Source organism: Tamandua tetradactyla, chromosome 18, assembly GCF_023851605.1.
Source record: "Tamandua tetradactyla isolate mTamTet1 chromosome 18, mTamTet1.pri, whole genome shotgun sequence".
Taxonomy (NCBI): Eukaryota; Metazoa; Chordata; class Mammalia; order Pilosa; family Myrmecophagidae; genus Tamandua; species Tamandua tetradactyla.
Genome location: NC_135344.1, coordinates 36,505,313 through 36,523,204, shown reverse-complemented (window position 1 = coordinate 36,523,204; position 17,892 = coordinate 36,505,313). Strand labels below are relative to the sequence as shown.

The window sequence follows — 17,892 nt, the reverse complement described above, 5'->3', positions numbered from 1 at the left end:
AGGTGTCTCACTGGGACACCTGAGCCACATTGCCTGGGTGTGTCCTACAGTCACCACTTACCACCTAGCTTTTTGATGACTCAGTTTCCTCACCATAAAATCGAGGTAAGGATAGCACCCACCTGGAAGGTGAGCATTAAATGAGAGCATACCTGTAAGTCACCCAGTAACTGCTGGCTCTGGGCAGCGCCAAGATCAAGCCATGTCTCAGCCCTTCAGGGAAACACCCTGACTTCTATGCTAAGCTCTCGGAGCCCTCACCATCTGTATGCATGATTTATTACCTAATTACACACTGTCTTGAAACAATTAGGGAACAATTCAATATAGCGTAATAAAGTGCTACGTTGCCTTTAGTCAAGTTCCTCCCAACTCTAAAATGTAACGATTCCACACCCCATGTTGAGTAAGACAGGCTAGACTTTTAGGCCCACAAACGTCAGCCCAGAGGGGAATCTGGCCAGCCCCATGACACTCCCTGGGCTCCATCTTTCCCAGAGAAGGCTCTTTTGTGTCAGCAGTCTGGGGCTTCTTTGCTCCTGTGGCTGGGGCTATTCCTGCTTAGGACGTAACCTGCATCCCAACCTGGAAACCCAGTGGCATGGGGAGAATGTGGTCTCAGCACTGGGCAGCATTGGTGGGAGAAGCCGGGGCCAGCTCTGTTCTAGACCTCAGAGAGAATTGTTCCTCAGGTTCCTTTCCATACCAGTGCTCATCCTCCCAGTGTAGCGCCAATGTTGGGGTGGGGTCTGGGAGAAGAGGCCAGTGGAGCTGGATAGCCTGTGAGCTGCCCCTAAAGCTAGAGGGCCAAGGGACCAGAAGATGCACTCACAGGCAATCCAGCCCAGTTCTCCACGGTGGAAGCTCCTGACGATCTGGGGAACACAGGCTAACTCAGATGGGTTTACGTGCAAATGCCAGAAAGTTCTCTGTGTGTATAATGATTCAAACAGCCCTCAGTGCAGATACATCTTACAGTAGGTAGAGTTATAGGAGGGTAATGTGGGCTAGGGCTATCAGGGAAGGCTTCAAGGAGGTGGTGGAGTGGGAGGCTGATACTGGTAGAAGGACAAGGACTTGGATGTGGAGCATATCCAGTTGGCAGAAGCTGAATGAGGCTCTTTGTACTATGGCTGCAGGCCAGGCTGAGGGTCGGCTATGGCTACCGGGACAGTTCCTGGGGAACTCCTATCTCAGTTGCCCCCAGCCCCTGTAACTGGAAGGAACCATTCCCTGGCACTTCCCCAGGCAGAGAACACAATGCTGCCGACCTTGGAGGACTGGGTCTGTCAAGGGCACCGCTGCCTCTCCTGCCCTCAGAACAAATACTGGGGCAGAAAGGCAGTTAGGCCAGGCCAGAGGAGGCCAGGGAGGACAAGCACTCCCCTCACCCCACCCCATCTACCTTTCTTAGGAGCCTAATGCTCCATAAGGGGGTATATGGGAGGGCTGCTTGCTCAGTTATTGCAGAAGTATATAATCTGTCTTCGGTGACCCTTTTCTACTTTTTATACCTCTCGCCATTCATTCTCCCTTTTCCAAAAGCTCTCAGGCTTCCTATTACTTCCTTTTCTCAAGAAAAAATTCTGTGACAATTTCAAATTATGAATGAGTTTATGATTCCAAAGTATTTCCTCTTCTGGGGATTAATTTTTCAAAGACAGCCCAAGAAAAGACAAAGTTTAATCCAAAGAAATAAATCTCTAATGGAAGATTCAGGGGCACCAAAATTGAAATTGGTTTTCTTACTAAGAGCCGTTACTATTTTCCTGCTTAATTATTTTAAGTAAATGTTACTTCAGTTAACATTTATTGAGCACCTAGTATATGGCAGGTGCAATAGAGGTGCTGAGAATTCAAAGATGAAAGAAGCACAGTCACTGCCTAGTGAAGGAGACAGAAACACAAATACATAATTTGAACAATGTGATGAGAACCAACTTCACAGGCCTTTCTACTTGTTCAAAGCACTAACTGAAATAGAAGTATTTGCTGATTAAAACTACTGCTCTCAAAGTCCCCTTGGGGGAATGGTGAGAAAGGGGGAAAATGCAACTTTCCCAAGTGGAGAATTCTTGATATTCTCACAAGCAGTGGGGACAATCAAAGCAATAGGCTGAATCCCCAATCTTGGGGTTTGTTCATATGAAACTTAACCTTGCAAAGGATAGGTCAAGCCTACTTAAATTAGGCCTAAGAGTCACCCCCAAGGGAACATCTTTTGTTGTTCAGATGTGGTCTCTCTCTCCAGCCAGCACAACAAGCAAACTCACCACCGTCCCCCTGTCTACGTGGGACATGACTCCCAGGGGTGTGGACCATCCTGACAACGTGGGACAGAAATCCTAGAATGAGCTGGGACTCAGCATCAAGGGATTGAGGAAACCTTCTCGACCAAAAGGGGGAAGAGCGAAACGAGACAAATAAAGTGTCAATGGCTGAGAGATTCCAAACAGAGTTGAGAGGTTATCCTGGAGGCTATTCTTATGCATTAAATAGATATCACCTTGTTATCCAAGACGGAATGGAGAGGCTGGAGGGAACTGCCTGAAAATGTAGAGCTGTGTTCCAGTAGCCATGTTTCTTGAAGATGATTGTATAATGATGTAGCTTTCACAATGTGACTATGTGATTGTGAAAACCTTGTGTCTGATGCTCCTTTTATCTACCGTATCAACAGATGAGTAAAACATACGGCATAAAAATAAACAATAGGGGGAACAAATAAATTTAGTAGATTGAAATGCTACTGATCAATGGAGGGGTAAGGGAGGGGTATGGCATGGTATGTATGAATTTTTTTCTGTTGTCTTTTTATTTCTTTTTCTGAATTGATACAAATGTTCTAAGAAATGATCATGATGATGAATATGCAACTATGCAATGATATTGTGAATTACTGATTATATACGTAGAACAGAATGATTATAAGTTAAGAATGTTTGTGTTTGTTGCTATTTTTTTTTATTTAAAAATTAATAATAAAAAAAAAACTACTGCTCTCTGCTCATTGAAGCAGTTCCCCTAAGGATGCTGACTGGACAACACTCTGTGAACTAGACTTGAAATGGGTAAAGCTGTACGCCAATGCCTATTTCACAGGGCACATATTTTCCGATTCAGCCTGTCCTTCCCCCGGCTCCTCTCCAGTGGGAAGAACTGACCATAGCCTTTATGAGTACTTTCTGGTCTGGATTTTCCCTGTGGTCCATTTAGAGGTGATCCATCTTGCTCTCTTGACCAGAACTTTCTAGCCAAAGCCTCTCGACAAACTCTTCAAGGAGTCCTTCCCGGGGAGGAGGCACTTCCCAGGGGATTTCTCAGATTGGTCATTTGTGCTGCTCCTTCTTGCAGCTCCTGGTTGAGTATACAGTTTGGGAGTCATTTGCTCTTCCCCAGATCCCTCTTTATCCTCTGGTTATATTTGGAGCCTCCTGAATTCCCTTCTAGCCCTGTTAATAATAAATGATATCAGGATGCATCACACTTCAATATACCACACAACTATAGTTAGCAAAATATAGTGTACACTGAATTATTCAATAGGTGAATAATACCACGAAGCTCATCACATATTCCAGGCTTGGAGAGTTGCTCATTGGAATGATGCCCTTTTGCTCTGCAGTGCATCTTCTATGGCCTGCTCTCAGGTCTTCCCCAAGTCCTGCAAAACTGATCCCAGGAGCTGTCCAACCCATTTTAAAGAAGGGAGAAGCTGCTCTCACACAAAGTTAAAAAAAATCACTAACATTGGTTTCAGCTCTATTTACTTTAGAGGACAACCAAAACTTGGAATCTGAAATTGGAATTATCCCAGAAAATTTGAGATGTGTGGCCATCCTAATTATCTTGTACCTTGTGGGGATCTTATTCCAAAAACTGCTCTCCAGAAGGATATCAAGTCAGCTGGTAATGATTTGGTCACCTTAAGTTGAGGTAAAGGGCACCTTAACTCTAAAGCCAAACTCACAGAAGCCAGGGGGTCTCTGACCCTGCTGACAGAGGGGGAGAGGCAGGCCCAAGTCATCACGAGAAGGGGAGAGGAAGAGAAAATAAAGGGAAAGGAAGATGAGAAAGGGGATAGGAATGAAGGAGGCAGAAGAGAGAGGAAGGAAACAGGAAGGAGAAAAAGACAGACCAAACACAGAGTGACTGGAAGAAAGGAGAAAACAGGAATAGGTAAAGCAGGGGGAGGAGGCAGGACACACAGAATTGCAGAAAGAGGGAAGAAGGACAAAAGATGCTGGCAGTAGAAAAAGCTAGAAGTAGAACCAATCAATGGTCCCAGTCACTGTTCAGCGCTCCTGTGGCTGGTTCCCCACCCCTCTCTTTATCCTCTGGTTCTATTTGGTGCCTCCTGATCTTGCTCATTCGACCGGCACTTTCTAGCCGAAAAAGTGGCTAGAAAGTAAATGTCTGCCTCCCTGGAAAGGACTCTCTCAATGAACTCTTCAGGGGGTCCTTTCCAGGGAGGCAGACGTTTACTGACTTACCCAATGTGCCCCCACCCTATCATTCACATCTGGGCGGGTGGGTCGCCCCGCGAAAGGGTCAGCATTGGGGCTCAGCATGTGGAAGGGACACCTGTGAGGGCTCCCCCTCCCCCCAGTGTGAGGCCGAGCAAGATCTCAGGGGGCCAAGTGTGTTCAGGGCTCCCCCCCCACACACATTTTTCAACTTTGGAAAGAACTTCAGTCCTAAGAGGCCAGAATAAGAACCCTCCGACCCCTGCTGGGCATGGCACTGGAGTCATAGCTTTACTTTTCAAAGCACTGAACAAAAATAATTCATTGGGGGCACCTGAAAACCACATTACTTCTCCTCTGCAGGGCCAATTTGATGTTTGGATGTCAAAATCAATAGCAACAAAGTTCAGGCCTCTTTCCCAGGGAAAAGGATCTGAGAGTTAGTATGTACTTGGAAACACAATAAATAAGGGACCAAACGGCCTAATAAGCCCCCAGAAACTCCTTAGCTGGCAGCCACACCAGCTCCAAGCCGAGAGAGAATTCTGTCCCACTGGAGGATACTCAATTTTAATTCATTCAACAAATACTCATTGAATTTCTACTCCTGACTGTAAAGAGCACCTTTAGTTACTCATTTTACTTCAAGCACTACAATGGATCAAGAAGAGGTAACCGCATGGTGGGGTGAGTGTCAAAGCTCAGCACGCTGTGGATGGAAATGGTGCTTCCCAAGCCTAGTTCAGCCTGGCCCGAGGACTGAGTAACATTGTCTGTGCTGTGGGACATCAGGGAGTAGCCTGCACCCACTCCTGCTGCCATCCCCGACCCCTGCTGCCATCCACACCCACCCCTACATGCATTTGGAGGTTGATGCCAGAAATTCCTATGGCAGGAGACAGAACTTTTGCCTCTATCTTAGATGGAGACTTGAGACCCAAATGCCCTCCTCCTGATAGAGAGGGCTCCCCCATGATTCTTATGCATGCTGGGGGGTCAGTAAGAGAACTCGGCACCCACCTTCCCCAAGAACAGGTGTGGCTAGAGCATGGGGAGGGACAGATAGACCCTTGGACACATGCAAGGAACAGGAATGGCTGGAGGGTACTCCAAGGCGCAGGAGGGGGGTGGTTAAAGACACCAAGGGCAAACTTCAGGCCGCCCTACTTTGTTGGGTTGGGTCCTATCCCTCACCCTTCATGTCCACTCAGCTTCATGACAAGGGAGACCAGGTGTGATCCCGAAAAGAGGGGAGCTTTGAGCCATTGCAACAAGCCTTCTTCCCTGAGGGTAGCTCTGGGGATGGGCAGTAGGGCAGGGGCAGAGAGGGCTGTACCTGGAGCTGGAGTCACTGCCGCTCTGCACTGCTTGGTCATCGGTGATATTACAGAGCCCCGTCCAATTGGCCAGCTGGTCGTCACTCTGCCAACCAAACTGGAGGCCTCTGGCAAGAAAATGAGGCAGTCGGTACTCATGCTCACCGCCTGGGGTTATGTCTCCACCAGAGAACCACATTCTGCTATCATGCCCAAGTGGCACATCTCCTCGATCATATACTTAGTGAAGATGATGGTGATACATCAAATGGGAGGATGACAAGAATAAACCAGTGCCCTTCGCAATACTCTCTGCTCCTCTGCATCCATCTATCCATTTCATTTTTACAGGCAGAGCTGGGGTTACACATTTTGCAGATAGGAAGTTGAGACTTAGAGAGATTATGGTCATTGAGCTTTCCAACCTCCTATAGGGTGCTGCTCCCTTTCTTGTCCCTCAATTCCCACCTCTGGAAAGACTTAAATCAGAACAGCTCTAGCTCTTCAGTGCATTGTCCTCTGGTTCAGAGGTCAGACACATTTCAAAGCTTTTAATTAATTCTGCAGTTTTCCAAAGCATGAGGATATGACTTCTGGTTCAGGATGATGGACTCAACACATGCTTATCTCTGCTCCCTCCCTAAAACTGACTAAAATGACAGCAAAGGAACAAATAAGGACACGAGCAGGGGAGAGGAGGCGATAAAAGGGGGCTATCAACAAAGTTTTGGAACATGAAAAGCAGATAAGCTAACTACAGAGAAAGGAAAAAGATGAGTGATTGCCAGGGTTCATGGGGGAGGGTGTGGGACGAACAGGTGGAGCACATTTTTTTAGGGTAGTGAAACTATTCTTTATAATACCCAAACGGTGGATACCTGATATTATGCATTTGTCAAAATCCTTAGAACTGTACAACACAATGGGTGACCCCTGGTGTAAACTGTGGACTTCAGTTAATAACAACGTATGAATAATGGATCATCAGTTGTAACCAATGTACCACACTGATCCAAGATGTTAATAACTGAGGATGGGGGAGGGAGAGGATATATAGGAACTCGCTGGACTTTCTGTGCAATTTTTCTATAAACCTAAAGCCACTTTAAACCAACCCTATTAAAATAACACAACAGATGGGTAACTAACTTCGACCAGAGAGAGTGGAATCCTGAATGCACATCAGAAGCAAATCTGTTCACAATGTACAACCCCAACAAGGTTTTGATTGGAGGTGGCCACTGAAGGTGGGAGTGACCATCTTAGGTTTGTCTAAGGAGCAGGTAGACCATGCCCAGCCCCCACCCCGACCAGGCCCCTTTCCCAAGGCCCCGCCCACGCCCACACCGCAGGAATCAGGCGCTTTGCGCTGTGGGGACGCGGGCCCAGAGAGGCTCTGTGCTGTCTTCCTCACTGAAAACAGCTGGGCTCACCTGAAAGCCGGTTCACCCAACCCGTGCCTGGCTTCGGAATGGTGGTCCCCTGCCCTGCCCTATAGTGACTGAAGAATTTCTCAGGAAGGAAATGGACCAGCTCAAAAGAAAACACCGTGAAGGAAAGGGCTGCTGTCCACCTGAGCCCCCCGGACAGGGTTCTCCACCTGGCACTTCTGGCCTCGGGCACCAGGGAACTCTTGTCGTGGGGCAGTGCCAGCTGTTTGGCAGCACCCCTGGTGTCAGCCAGCCAGACGCAGGTAGCACCTCATGCCCCTCCCATTGTGGCAACCAAAAAAGTCTCCAGACATTGTCAAATGTTTCCTGCAATGTCCCTGGGTGGGGGCAGAGTGGGGTGGGGGGATTAAGTCACCCCAGTTAAGAACCACTGTCCTAGGATATAATACCCACCACTCAGGACGTCCAAGAACCCTTCTAGTAACTAACTTGCCCTTGGATATGAATGGGCAAAGGCCACTGGCACATGAGAAAAGTCAGAGAGCAAACCCCAAATGGGAAAAAGAAAATAACTCAGGGGGAAGAAAGACAATGACAGAAGAAGACAAAAACTTTCAAAAATAACTACAAAAAACAATAATAATTAGTTTTCATAAATAGCCTCTGAGCTAAGGAAATATTTACCACTGGCAAGCTGAGTGACCTTAGCTAAGTAGGTCCCCACACCTCTCTGGGCCTCTGTTTCTATCTTCCGAGTGTGAAGAACTGTCTCAGATATCTCCCAGGGCCTCAACCCAAAGTGTCCCAGAGCTGAGCCATTTCCTCCAGCACCCGACCAGCTCACATGCCTGTTAGCTCTGCTTTCCAGCCAGACTCAAGTAAGGAAACACCTGAGGTGCTCGCTGGCAGAGGGCTGCACACAGGGGCCCGCTGGCAGAGGGCTGCACACAGGAGGTGCTCAATCGATGCTTTGCTGAGTGGCTCCTGATTCTATTTTCTCCAATCTCCCAGGCAGCCTGAAGCCAAAGCAGGACACTTTTCCCACTCCTATTCAGAAAACAGCTGGGCGCCAGTTTTGTTCTGATTCCATAGTTGTTCCTTTGTTTGAAAGGGGTAAGTCTCATTTCAAAGAGAGCAGTAAGGTATTTCTGGGAGAGAATTTGGATTTGGTATAGTTGGAAGGGAAACATTTGTTGAGCACCTGCTATAAAGCAAGCACTTTACCTACATGATCTCAATTCCTAGCCACAGGCAAAAAGCCTTATTGTCTATGTTTATAGATGATGAAGCAGGTGACTCAGAGAGACTTAGGAACATGCCCAGTGTTACAAGGCTAACAAACGCCCAAACTAAGATGCCAAACCAGGACCACCTGACTCTAAAACCTTTTCCCCTAAAAGCCTTTAGCAGGCTGTCCATATACAGGCCAAGAAAACTACAATATTTCCACCTGGGATTTTGCGAATTAGCTGGCTTGCAAGTATTTTCAAGTCAATTCCCAGCCCAGCATACTGCTCCAGAACTCTCAGGACCCTTAAAAATAGTCTGACTAGCAAGGTTTTTTTTCCCACCAAATGCCCAAAGGGGCAGCTGGCAGCACAGCCACCCTCCTGCCCAGAGAAATCCCTCCCATGGGGTAGAAGGAAGAAACTACCAGGCAAGCATTGATTTGAATCTTCTAGCAGGAAATATGATAACATCAAAAGGTGCTCTTAATAAATTAAATGAAAAAGGTGGGCTATAAAAGGCAAAATGTAGTAGTGATTGCATTTTTGTTAGGTTTTATACCAAAAACTGCTTGTTTTTGAAAGGTGGCAATACAAGTTTATTCTCTCTTTTTGTTTAGCTATGTTTTCTAATGTTATCTTTAAAAATGATTGTGTGCCACTGATTACATAATACCATGTATGGAATGTATGTGTGTGAAGATTTGTCAATAAAAATATTGAAGAAAAAAATAAAGAAAAAACTTTTATTAAAAGCCTTGAAAGCTAAAAAAAAATTATTGTGCAATTTTCAAAAACCAATATATTTTATACTATAAATCCAATTCCTGGGCTAAGTGTAGAAATCCTATGTATATTAATCAACTTAAACCCTCAGAGGAGGTATTTAGAGGTATAAAGTAGGATACAAAGGAAAAAAGAAGTTTTATCTACTCATCTTTAATCAACAAAGCTTACTGAGCAACCATGAGGGGCCAGAAACTGTGCTGGATGCTGGGATGAGAAGCAAAGGGGAGCAAGCGCTTGCTTTCAAAATCCCTTCTGTAAAGTTGAGGTGATTAAACTAACACGCTCTCTGGGGACACATGAACATATTAGCAAACAAGACAGGACAAAAGCAAACACTAAAAAGGGTGCTATATCTGTTTTACATATCATTCATTTTAAAGAAAAGGAAAAGATCTGAAATAAGTATGGCAAAATGTGAACGTTTGTTAACATTGTCAATTCTCAGGCGTAATGTTTATGTTGTTCTCCCAATTTTTCTGTTTTCAATTTTTTCATAATAAAAATGTTTTTAAAATAACAATTTAAAATGAAGTGCTTAAGTATGCTAAACTTACCATCATTAACACAAACTTGGAATAGCCAAAGTGGCTTCCTGGGTGCAGTCAGACCTGCAGAATCTTTTCTACCTTGCAAATTAATGCTGTCAATGAATGTTGTCTTAAACTGAGAGAATTATTTAAACTGATTTATTCAACGCTGGATTCTGACATTTAGAGGCGCCATGCGCTGAAAGTTCATGGTGCTACCTCATGCCCACACTGGGTCAAAAGTTGCATGCATGTTAACATTGAAATAGCTTCTGTCTAGACTTTCTGATTATGAAATTTAAGGTAAATTCATTGAGGCTCGACTTTGCTCTGTTGTGGTGGTTGTCACTGGTGACAACCCTGCTTAGCTGAGTGTCCTGTTGTGTAACCCACCATCTCCAGAGTCGTATAATTTAACCTCCAGGTCTCATGGTAATAAATCCTGCAGCCATCTAAGAGTGATGATGAAAGCAGCCCCAGGCTTTCCAGACTGGCGGGGAGGGGGGCAAGGGGAACTGATTCAGGGCAAAAGACAAAACCACGCCTCAGAGAAGCAAGTTAAAAACAGAGATTTGACTGTTAAACATGACCCTTTTGTCTGGAGACTTGTTAGGACCATTTTTCTTTCCCCTAGTTTTTTCTTTTTGCTTTGTACCTAATCTTACCAGTGATGATCACATAATAAATTTCCAAAGGCAAATTAACTCAATAGCTTGTTACATACACTAGGGGGTTATTAAAGGTTTGAAAATGTGAAAAAAAAAAAACAAAAAACAGAGATTTGTTTCCCGGTGCCTGTCCATGCTTCGTTTCTCAGTGCCTGCCCACGTTAAAAAAAAAAAAAAATGAAACTGCTCCCTTGAGTGGCACTAACTCCACTAATAATATTTCCCAAAAAATGTGAGGAGTTACTTTTTAAAACTGATGCCAGAGAACTAAAAAAAAAAAAAAATGTTCCAGGCACCATCATAGGTTTATATGTTCTCTTGAATCCTCCCAACAGCTCCATTTCCCATTTCACAGTTGAGGAAACTGAGGCGCACTGAGATGAGATTCATAACCCGCCCAGAAATTCTGTTTTCAAGCCTAAGTCTGGCTCCAAGGCCAAGGTTTCTTCCTCCTCCCTTATTTCCCCACTTCCCCATGCTCTCCCAAAAAAAGTTTTTAAAATGGCTTTTCCATTATCCAGTATTTGAAAATATTGCCATTAGTGTTGATAATTTAGTGTTGAAGTCTTTATATAAAACAGGCCAGAATGGGTAGGAAAACGAAGGTGCTAGGCTAAGCAATCTTTGAAATCAGTTCCCATTTCTACTGAAGACCCAAAGTCACAGATTTCTAACAGGGGATTCCTGGCACTGGAGGAAGCCGGTGAAGATGCTTTTATAGGGGCCAGAGGACAGAGAGGGGACGGCACACCTGCACCATCTCCTTTTGCATGCTGCAGGCCTGGGTCAGGAAGTGCCCACTCAGGTGCTGGAAATACAAAAGGGGATGAGCCAGAAAAGGCTGAATTTGTGGGGCATGGGGTACCTCAGGACACTTGGGTTCCCTGGGAAACGACACCAGAACCATGGTTCAGATGCTGAGTGCTCAAGGCAGATGCACAGCCCTGGTCACCAACAGGCTGGCCAGGTTCCTCGGGATGGAAACGGCTGCATCCCATCCTCACAAGCCACATCAAGGGAAGCCCTGCTTCAGGTCGTGGACTCCTCAGGCTCAGGAGGGGAGGGCTGAGGCCACTGGCTTTTACTACATCCTCAGGTCAGGACAGGAGTGGAAGGAGCCACCTCCTGGCTGGTCTCCTGGTCTCCATGTTCTCCCTGCCTGAGCAGCCTTTCTAAGGATCATGCCTAACACACCCCTCCCCTCTCCAGAACCTCCCTAGAATCCTAAATGACAAGGTTTCAAACTCTCAGCTCAGGGGTCCTTCTCAAAGCTCCCCTGCAGCTTCACCCCAGTGCACCCCCATACAAATCTCAGCTTCATGAGCCACCTTTGGTGTTGCCACACTCACACCTGTGTTCTTGGTAGTCTCCACCCACTTTCTCCCCATGTCCCACCCCCCTCACCTAAATCTCCTCCCACCTTCAAGGTCCAGCTGAAGTGCCTCCTCTTCTTTGAAGCCCCCCTGAGCCCCGAGTCAGCCCACTGGATTGAATTATCCTCCCGCTCCTCCTGGAACCTCTCAGCCTGCCCTGAGCTGTTGGTCATCTCTGCTGTCTCTGGGTGTCAGGCACCTCTAAGCATGACTATAATTCTCTCAAGGGAAGAAACCTGGTCCTATATCTAAACCTGAGCCCAAAGATGTCTTATCTAAAGTCCCTTAAGCAAGCTGAGCCGGGGGTGGGGGTTGGCAGGGTGTGCTGGTTTGAAAGGATGTATATCCCCTAGAAAAGCCATGTTTTAATCAAAATCCCATTTCATAAAGGCAGAATAATCCCTATTCAATACTGTATGTTTGAAACAGTAATCAGAACATCTCCCTGGAGATGTGATTTAATCAAGAGTGGTTGTTAAGCTGGATTAGGTGACGACAAGCTTCCACCCATTTGGGTGGGTCTTCAGAAGTTTCTGGAGTCCTATAAAAGAGGAAACATTTTGGAGAATGAGAGATTCAGAGAGAGCAGAAAATGCTGCAGCACCACAAAGCAGAGAGTCCACCAGCCAGCAACCTTTGGAGATGAAGAAGGAAAACGCCTCCTGGGGAGCTTCATGAAACAGGAAGCCAGGAGAAGAAGCTAGCAGATGACATTGTGTTCGCCATGTGCCCTTCCAGATGAGAGAGGAACCCTGGCCGTGTTCACCGTGTTCCTTTCCAGATGAGAAAGAAATTCTGTGTTCACCATGTGCCCTTCCACTTGAGAGAGAAACTCTGAACTTCATCGGCCTTCTTGAACCAAGGTATCTTTCCCTGGATGCCTTTGATTGAACATCACTATAGACTTGTTGTAATTGGGACATTTTCTCAGCCTCAGAACTATAAACTAGCAACTTATTAAATTCCCCTTTTAAAAGCCCTTCCATTTCTGGTATATTGCATTCTGGCAGCTAGCAAACTAGAACACAGGGGTACCTCAACGTTCTAGAACTCCATGATCCTGACTCCCACCCTTTCCCCTTGAAGAATATTAGAACAGGAGGTTTCACCCACCCCAGGAAAGAGGAAGAAACAGGGAGGAGCAGAGCCTGCTCGGCATATACTCAAGATTTGTCACCGAGTCAAATTCTGGCTCGTGGGATGGGTGAAGGGGCTGCGGCCCCAGAGGCATCCAAACTCTCACCCACCCTGCAAGGGAAGTTTTAAATAGTTAATCCTAGGAAGGTTAGGAGGGCAACTGGGCAGGGAGGGGCATGATTTGAAGGGCCACAGGGGCTGTCCCCTGTCCTTAAAATATCTTTCCCATTGGCCTATCTCTCACAGTTTCAAAAGAACGGCTGTATTTCAATGAACCACAGGCTGGGCTGTTACACAACACTGCTTCTGCCGCAAGCACTGACAATCTGTTTTCAAATGTCAATTTTGTATGACCACTATGCATCAGGCAAGAAGGTGAGGCCACAGGGGGACACTGGCCAGGGAGTCTGGACTGCCACAGGGGAGGGCGGGACGAGGCCATGCTAAACTGTGAGACCACCAGCTCCCAGGGAGCAGCAGATGGCCCCCAGGGCTAAGCAGACCCAGGTGGGACTTAGGCGCCAGCATCAATCTGATGAGGGAAGGATTTGTGGGTAACAGGGGCCTTCCAGCGCAGTTTAAGTACACCAACAGCTGGGCTTTTCTACTGTGCTGGTTTGAAAGGATCTATGTACCCTAGAAAAGCCACGTTTTAATCCTAATCAATCTTGTGAGAAAAAACATTTCTTCTAATCCCTATTCAGTACTATAGGTTGGAAATTTGATTAGGTCATCTCCACGGAGATGTGACTCAATAAATTGTATTAAACTTGATTAGATGGAGACATGTCTCCACCCATTCTACGTGAGTCTTGATTACTTTACCAGGATCCTATAAAAGAGGAGACTTTTTTTGGAGAGAAAGCCTTTTGAGAATGACAAGAAAGCCACAGCAGAGCCCAGCAGAGCCACGAGGCCAAGAGAACCATACAGTCCATCAGCCAGCAACCTCAGGAGATTCCGAGAGAAGGACAACAGGATGACGAGAGCCATGAAGCAGAGTCCCCCAGCCAGGGACCTTTGCAGATGAAGGAGAATGTCCCTAGGGGAGCTTCAGGAAGCAAGAGGCCTGGAGAGGAAGCCAGCAGATGATGCCATGTACACCATGTGCCTTTCCTGATGACAGAGAACCCCTGACTGTGTTCGCCATGTGCCTTTCCACTCGAGAGAAACCCTGAACTTCATCAGCCTTCTCGAATCAAGGTATTTTTCCCTGGATACCTTAGATTGGACATTTCTATACGGTTGGTTTAATTGGGACATTTTCATGGTCTTAGAACTTTAAACTTGTAACTTATTAAAGTTCCCTTCTTAAAAAGCCATTCCATTTTTGGTATATTGCACTCTGGCAGCTAGCAAACTAGAACACAGGCCCTGCATGCAGCCACTTTGCTCAGAGCTGTGAAAACCACCCAAGCAGGAAAACCATCCACGTAGGTGCCTCTCCTGCAGGTGGTGCTTGTCTCCAGAGACTTCTGCATGGAGAGTCCCCAGAGTCTTATTCTGCCATCTGCTAACTGCATGACCCTTGGCAACTAATCTCTTGAAGGGTCCGTTTCCTTATCTGCCAAATGGGAGGAATAACCCTCAATATAAAGATATAAACAGACAATTCACAAAAGAAGACACATAAATGCTAGCAAACATATAAAATTTTAAATCTAATGATATAAATTTTAAATGCATTTAATTCAGTGCTTGCTTCTTAGAAGGTGATGGAGGGACTGATGGATGGAGAGAGAATATCAGCTTTGGTCTCACTGATATTCCTTCCAGGAATTTATCCTCAATCAAAATTGTGAAGACTGTTGTCTGGAGTCTTTTATTAAGTAGGAAACAACCACTTAGAGAATAGCTGGTGAACTTCAGTGCTCCTAAATGATGGGTGGCCATGCAATCACAAAACACCATATTGATGAAGACCTTTTAAATGACATAGGAAAATAATATATTTTTAAGCCAAAAAAACAGGATACAAGTAGATATGCTACAATCTCACCTATTTTTAAAATGCTTAGTGAAAAGCCTGGGAGGAAAGATGCTCAAAAGTTCATATGTCTCTGGTGAGATTATGAGGGATTTTTTGTTCCTGCTTTTTACTTCTCCATTCTCTCTAAAAATTTTACAGTTAATGTGTATTGTTTTTATAAACACACTAAAAAGTAGGAACAATGTAAACTCAAAGCAATGCAATCATAATGATCATGGAAAACTCTGCAAATGTTTGGAGGCACATAGTCTTGGGCTTCCTCATATAAGAGAATAATGGATGCAAAAGCCTTCCGGTCGCTCTTTCAGCGTTGCACAGATAGGAGGGATGGTAATGGTGATGATAACTGGCATTAACTCAAACATGAAAAATGAGAAAAACAAAGTGGGGCAGTTTTTTCACGCTGCGATTGAGAGGAATTGCTGCTCCAGAACTCACATGCCCTTCTCCTGACCTACTGCTGCCACCCTCGGGGCCCATTATTCACTGTGGGCCATGAGCCCATGGCTCCTTCTTCTCCTTCATCCCATCAAGAGAGCCAAGGCTAGGGTGCAGGATGGGGACCCCAGGGACCAGCAGCCAGAAGCAGCTGGAGCAGCTAACTGGGAAGCGTTTTTGACCCAAGTCTGTCTTGGCCAAGAAAATGCCAAACCAAACCCGCTTTTTCTCTCGAGTCAAGTCAATCTCAAACCAGTGGGCTACCCAAGAACGTGGTCCCTTCACCTTCCTGATGGGTCCCGCATGACTACCCTGGCCGTGAGAGAGCCACTCTTATTCTACGACATTAATCTCTCAAGTTAATGAAGGCCTACAATGCCCTGACTTTTCATTAATTACACATCATCTTTACTCTCCTTGGACCTTTTAGACTGCAGCACATCCTGGGTCAATCCACCACCCCAAATACAAATGTACATTATACTTTATGTTGCTACAAAGTGCTTCAATTCCATCAGGGAGCAAACTCAAGCCTCTGCAGGGCCAGAAGGAGTGAAGTAAGACAACAAGAACTGGGGAGTTTTTCTTTTCTTCAACAGAACAGGTGCCCTGGGCTCCAGCCCCCCAGGGCCACGTGTGAAGATAGGTCTTGTGTTGCCACATCATCCACCTTTCCCAGAGATGCAGCAAATCCAGCCTTTTACTTTAATTTCACAATGATTAAGAGCTGTCAATTAACTCAAACTTTGAACAGCATGCAGACCAAATAAGTCAAGCTGTAGGCTGTGTGCAGCCTGGCACCATCCATTTGTAGCCCCTTACTTATATCATCTTGCTCAATCCTGACCTCAGTTCTATAAGGAAAACAGAGTGTATATCATCTATCACAGCTGAGGAAACTGGCAGCCAGGAGGAAGTTACCGCCCAGCCAGCTGATGGCAAAGCTAGGACTGGAACACAGGAATCCTGACTCCCAGTCCAGTGCTGTTGCTACCAACATTCTCTGGATCCCATCTTCAGGGGTCAGCTACACACAGACCCCCTTGGAGTCTTCTCATCCTGGACTTGGTCATATGCGCACCTGCATGACCAGTGCCCTCAAAGGAAGCCCAGATGAGTGCCGACTCCAGTTACCTCTTTCCCTCCCACTGCACAAAGCATGGAATCGGAATGCAAATAACTGAGTGTGCGATTATTACAAGGATAACCTTGAGTCAGCTCAGTTTGAAAAACATAGAAAATCATTCACAGACATCAGTCCCTAACTTTGGTGGGAGGATAATCGCTTAAGTTACTCATTTATATTTTCCCTCCCCCTTTCCAAGAAGGTAGCTTGGCTCTTTTATTTGCACAGGGCCACCCGGGTTGTGGGGCTGGAAGAGTTTCCAGCTCACTGAGGAAATGGGGTGGGGCCTCCTGGAAGGAAGAACAGGGAAGAGCCTCTGGGTCTGGGGAGGGTTGGGGTAGAAGTGGTAAGATCACAGCAAAGAGGAGTCTTCAGAATCAGGAAGCCCAGGGCAGAGATTTGGGGTTCCTCCCCCTACTTCCCTTCAGAAGGGACAGCAAGGCTTCAGAAGGATGGCCGCCTGGCACACCTCGGGAGGCCAGGGGTCGAGTGTCCCAAATGCTTGTTCTGCCCAGAACCTTCACACAATCTGGGGTGGGGTGGGGTGGGAGGTGGGGGGTGAAGAGGAGGCGCCCCAATAATGCTAGATTAAATTTCCCACCAGCTGGAAACTAAGATTCAGTCACTTTTCTTTTTTAATTAAAATAAAAGAAATGAGTCATTTCTTTCACACCTAATTTGTGAAATATATAACCACTATTGTGATTATATTGTGGAAAGTATAACCACTATTCTGTTATTAGTGAATCACTGGCATCATACCTCACAGCTGCCTGAGGATAACTTTCCTCCAGCCATTCATTCAATAAGTATTTATCAAACAGCCACTACATGCGAGGCCAGGCTCTGGGGTTCAGCATCATCAAACAAGGCCCCGTGGTGCTTTCCAGTTGAGAGAGACAGATACAAGGACAAGAAACAAACAGGCAACAGAATATGTGATGAGCCAGAAGCTGAAGTGCCAGGGGGAAGTGCAGGGGGTGTGAGGTACTATTTATTCCACACAGGGGGGCCCCGGGACCACCTGCCACTGAGCAGGGCAATGGAGGGGACTGAGGGAGCTAGGTGGGTCTCTGGGGAAGAGTGTTCCAAGAGAGGAGCAGCTCCTCACAGGCCCTGTGGTATGAGACTGGCAGGCTGGTCCTGGGGCTGGCAGGGCGGTGGGTGCAGATGGGACCAAGCGAGCCGGGGGCAGAGTGGCAGGTGATGAAGCCTCGGTTCCTAGAAGCACTGCCATGTTCCTGCGTTCCCTCAAAGGCTCTTCTGAGGGGCAAAGATGCAGCTGGGCCACCCCAGGAGCAGGTAGAGAGCTGGGCCTAGAATTTCTTTTTGCCTCCCCCCTCCCCAAGCCCCTTCTCCCTCCTGCCCCACCCTCTGGAACTCACCACCCCCACCACGTGGTTGCCCCTGTCCCACCCTCCAACTGCTGTCTCTGTCCATCCCCT

The 17,892-nt window shown here is 46.4% G+C and overlaps 1 protein-coding gene across 2 annotated transcripts in view; it reads right to left on the bottom strand.

Moving 5' to 3' along the window:
- Positions 1-17,892, bottom strand: part of ST8SIA5 (ST8 alpha-N-acetyl-neuraminide alpha-2,8-sialyltransferase 5) — a 67,222-nt gene that overhangs the window by 29,812 nt on the left and 19,518 nt on the right. The window contains exon 2 of one of the 2 annotated variants that reach the window (XM_077135551.1): positions 5,803-5,910. The exons of the other annotated variant lie outside the window; for it this stretch is intronic. Coding sequence (XP_076991666.1) covers positions 5,803-5,910 — 108 coding nt within the window. The remainder of the gene's footprint in view (positions 1-5,802; positions 5,911-17,892) is intronic. 2 annotated transcript variants of the gene reach the window in all.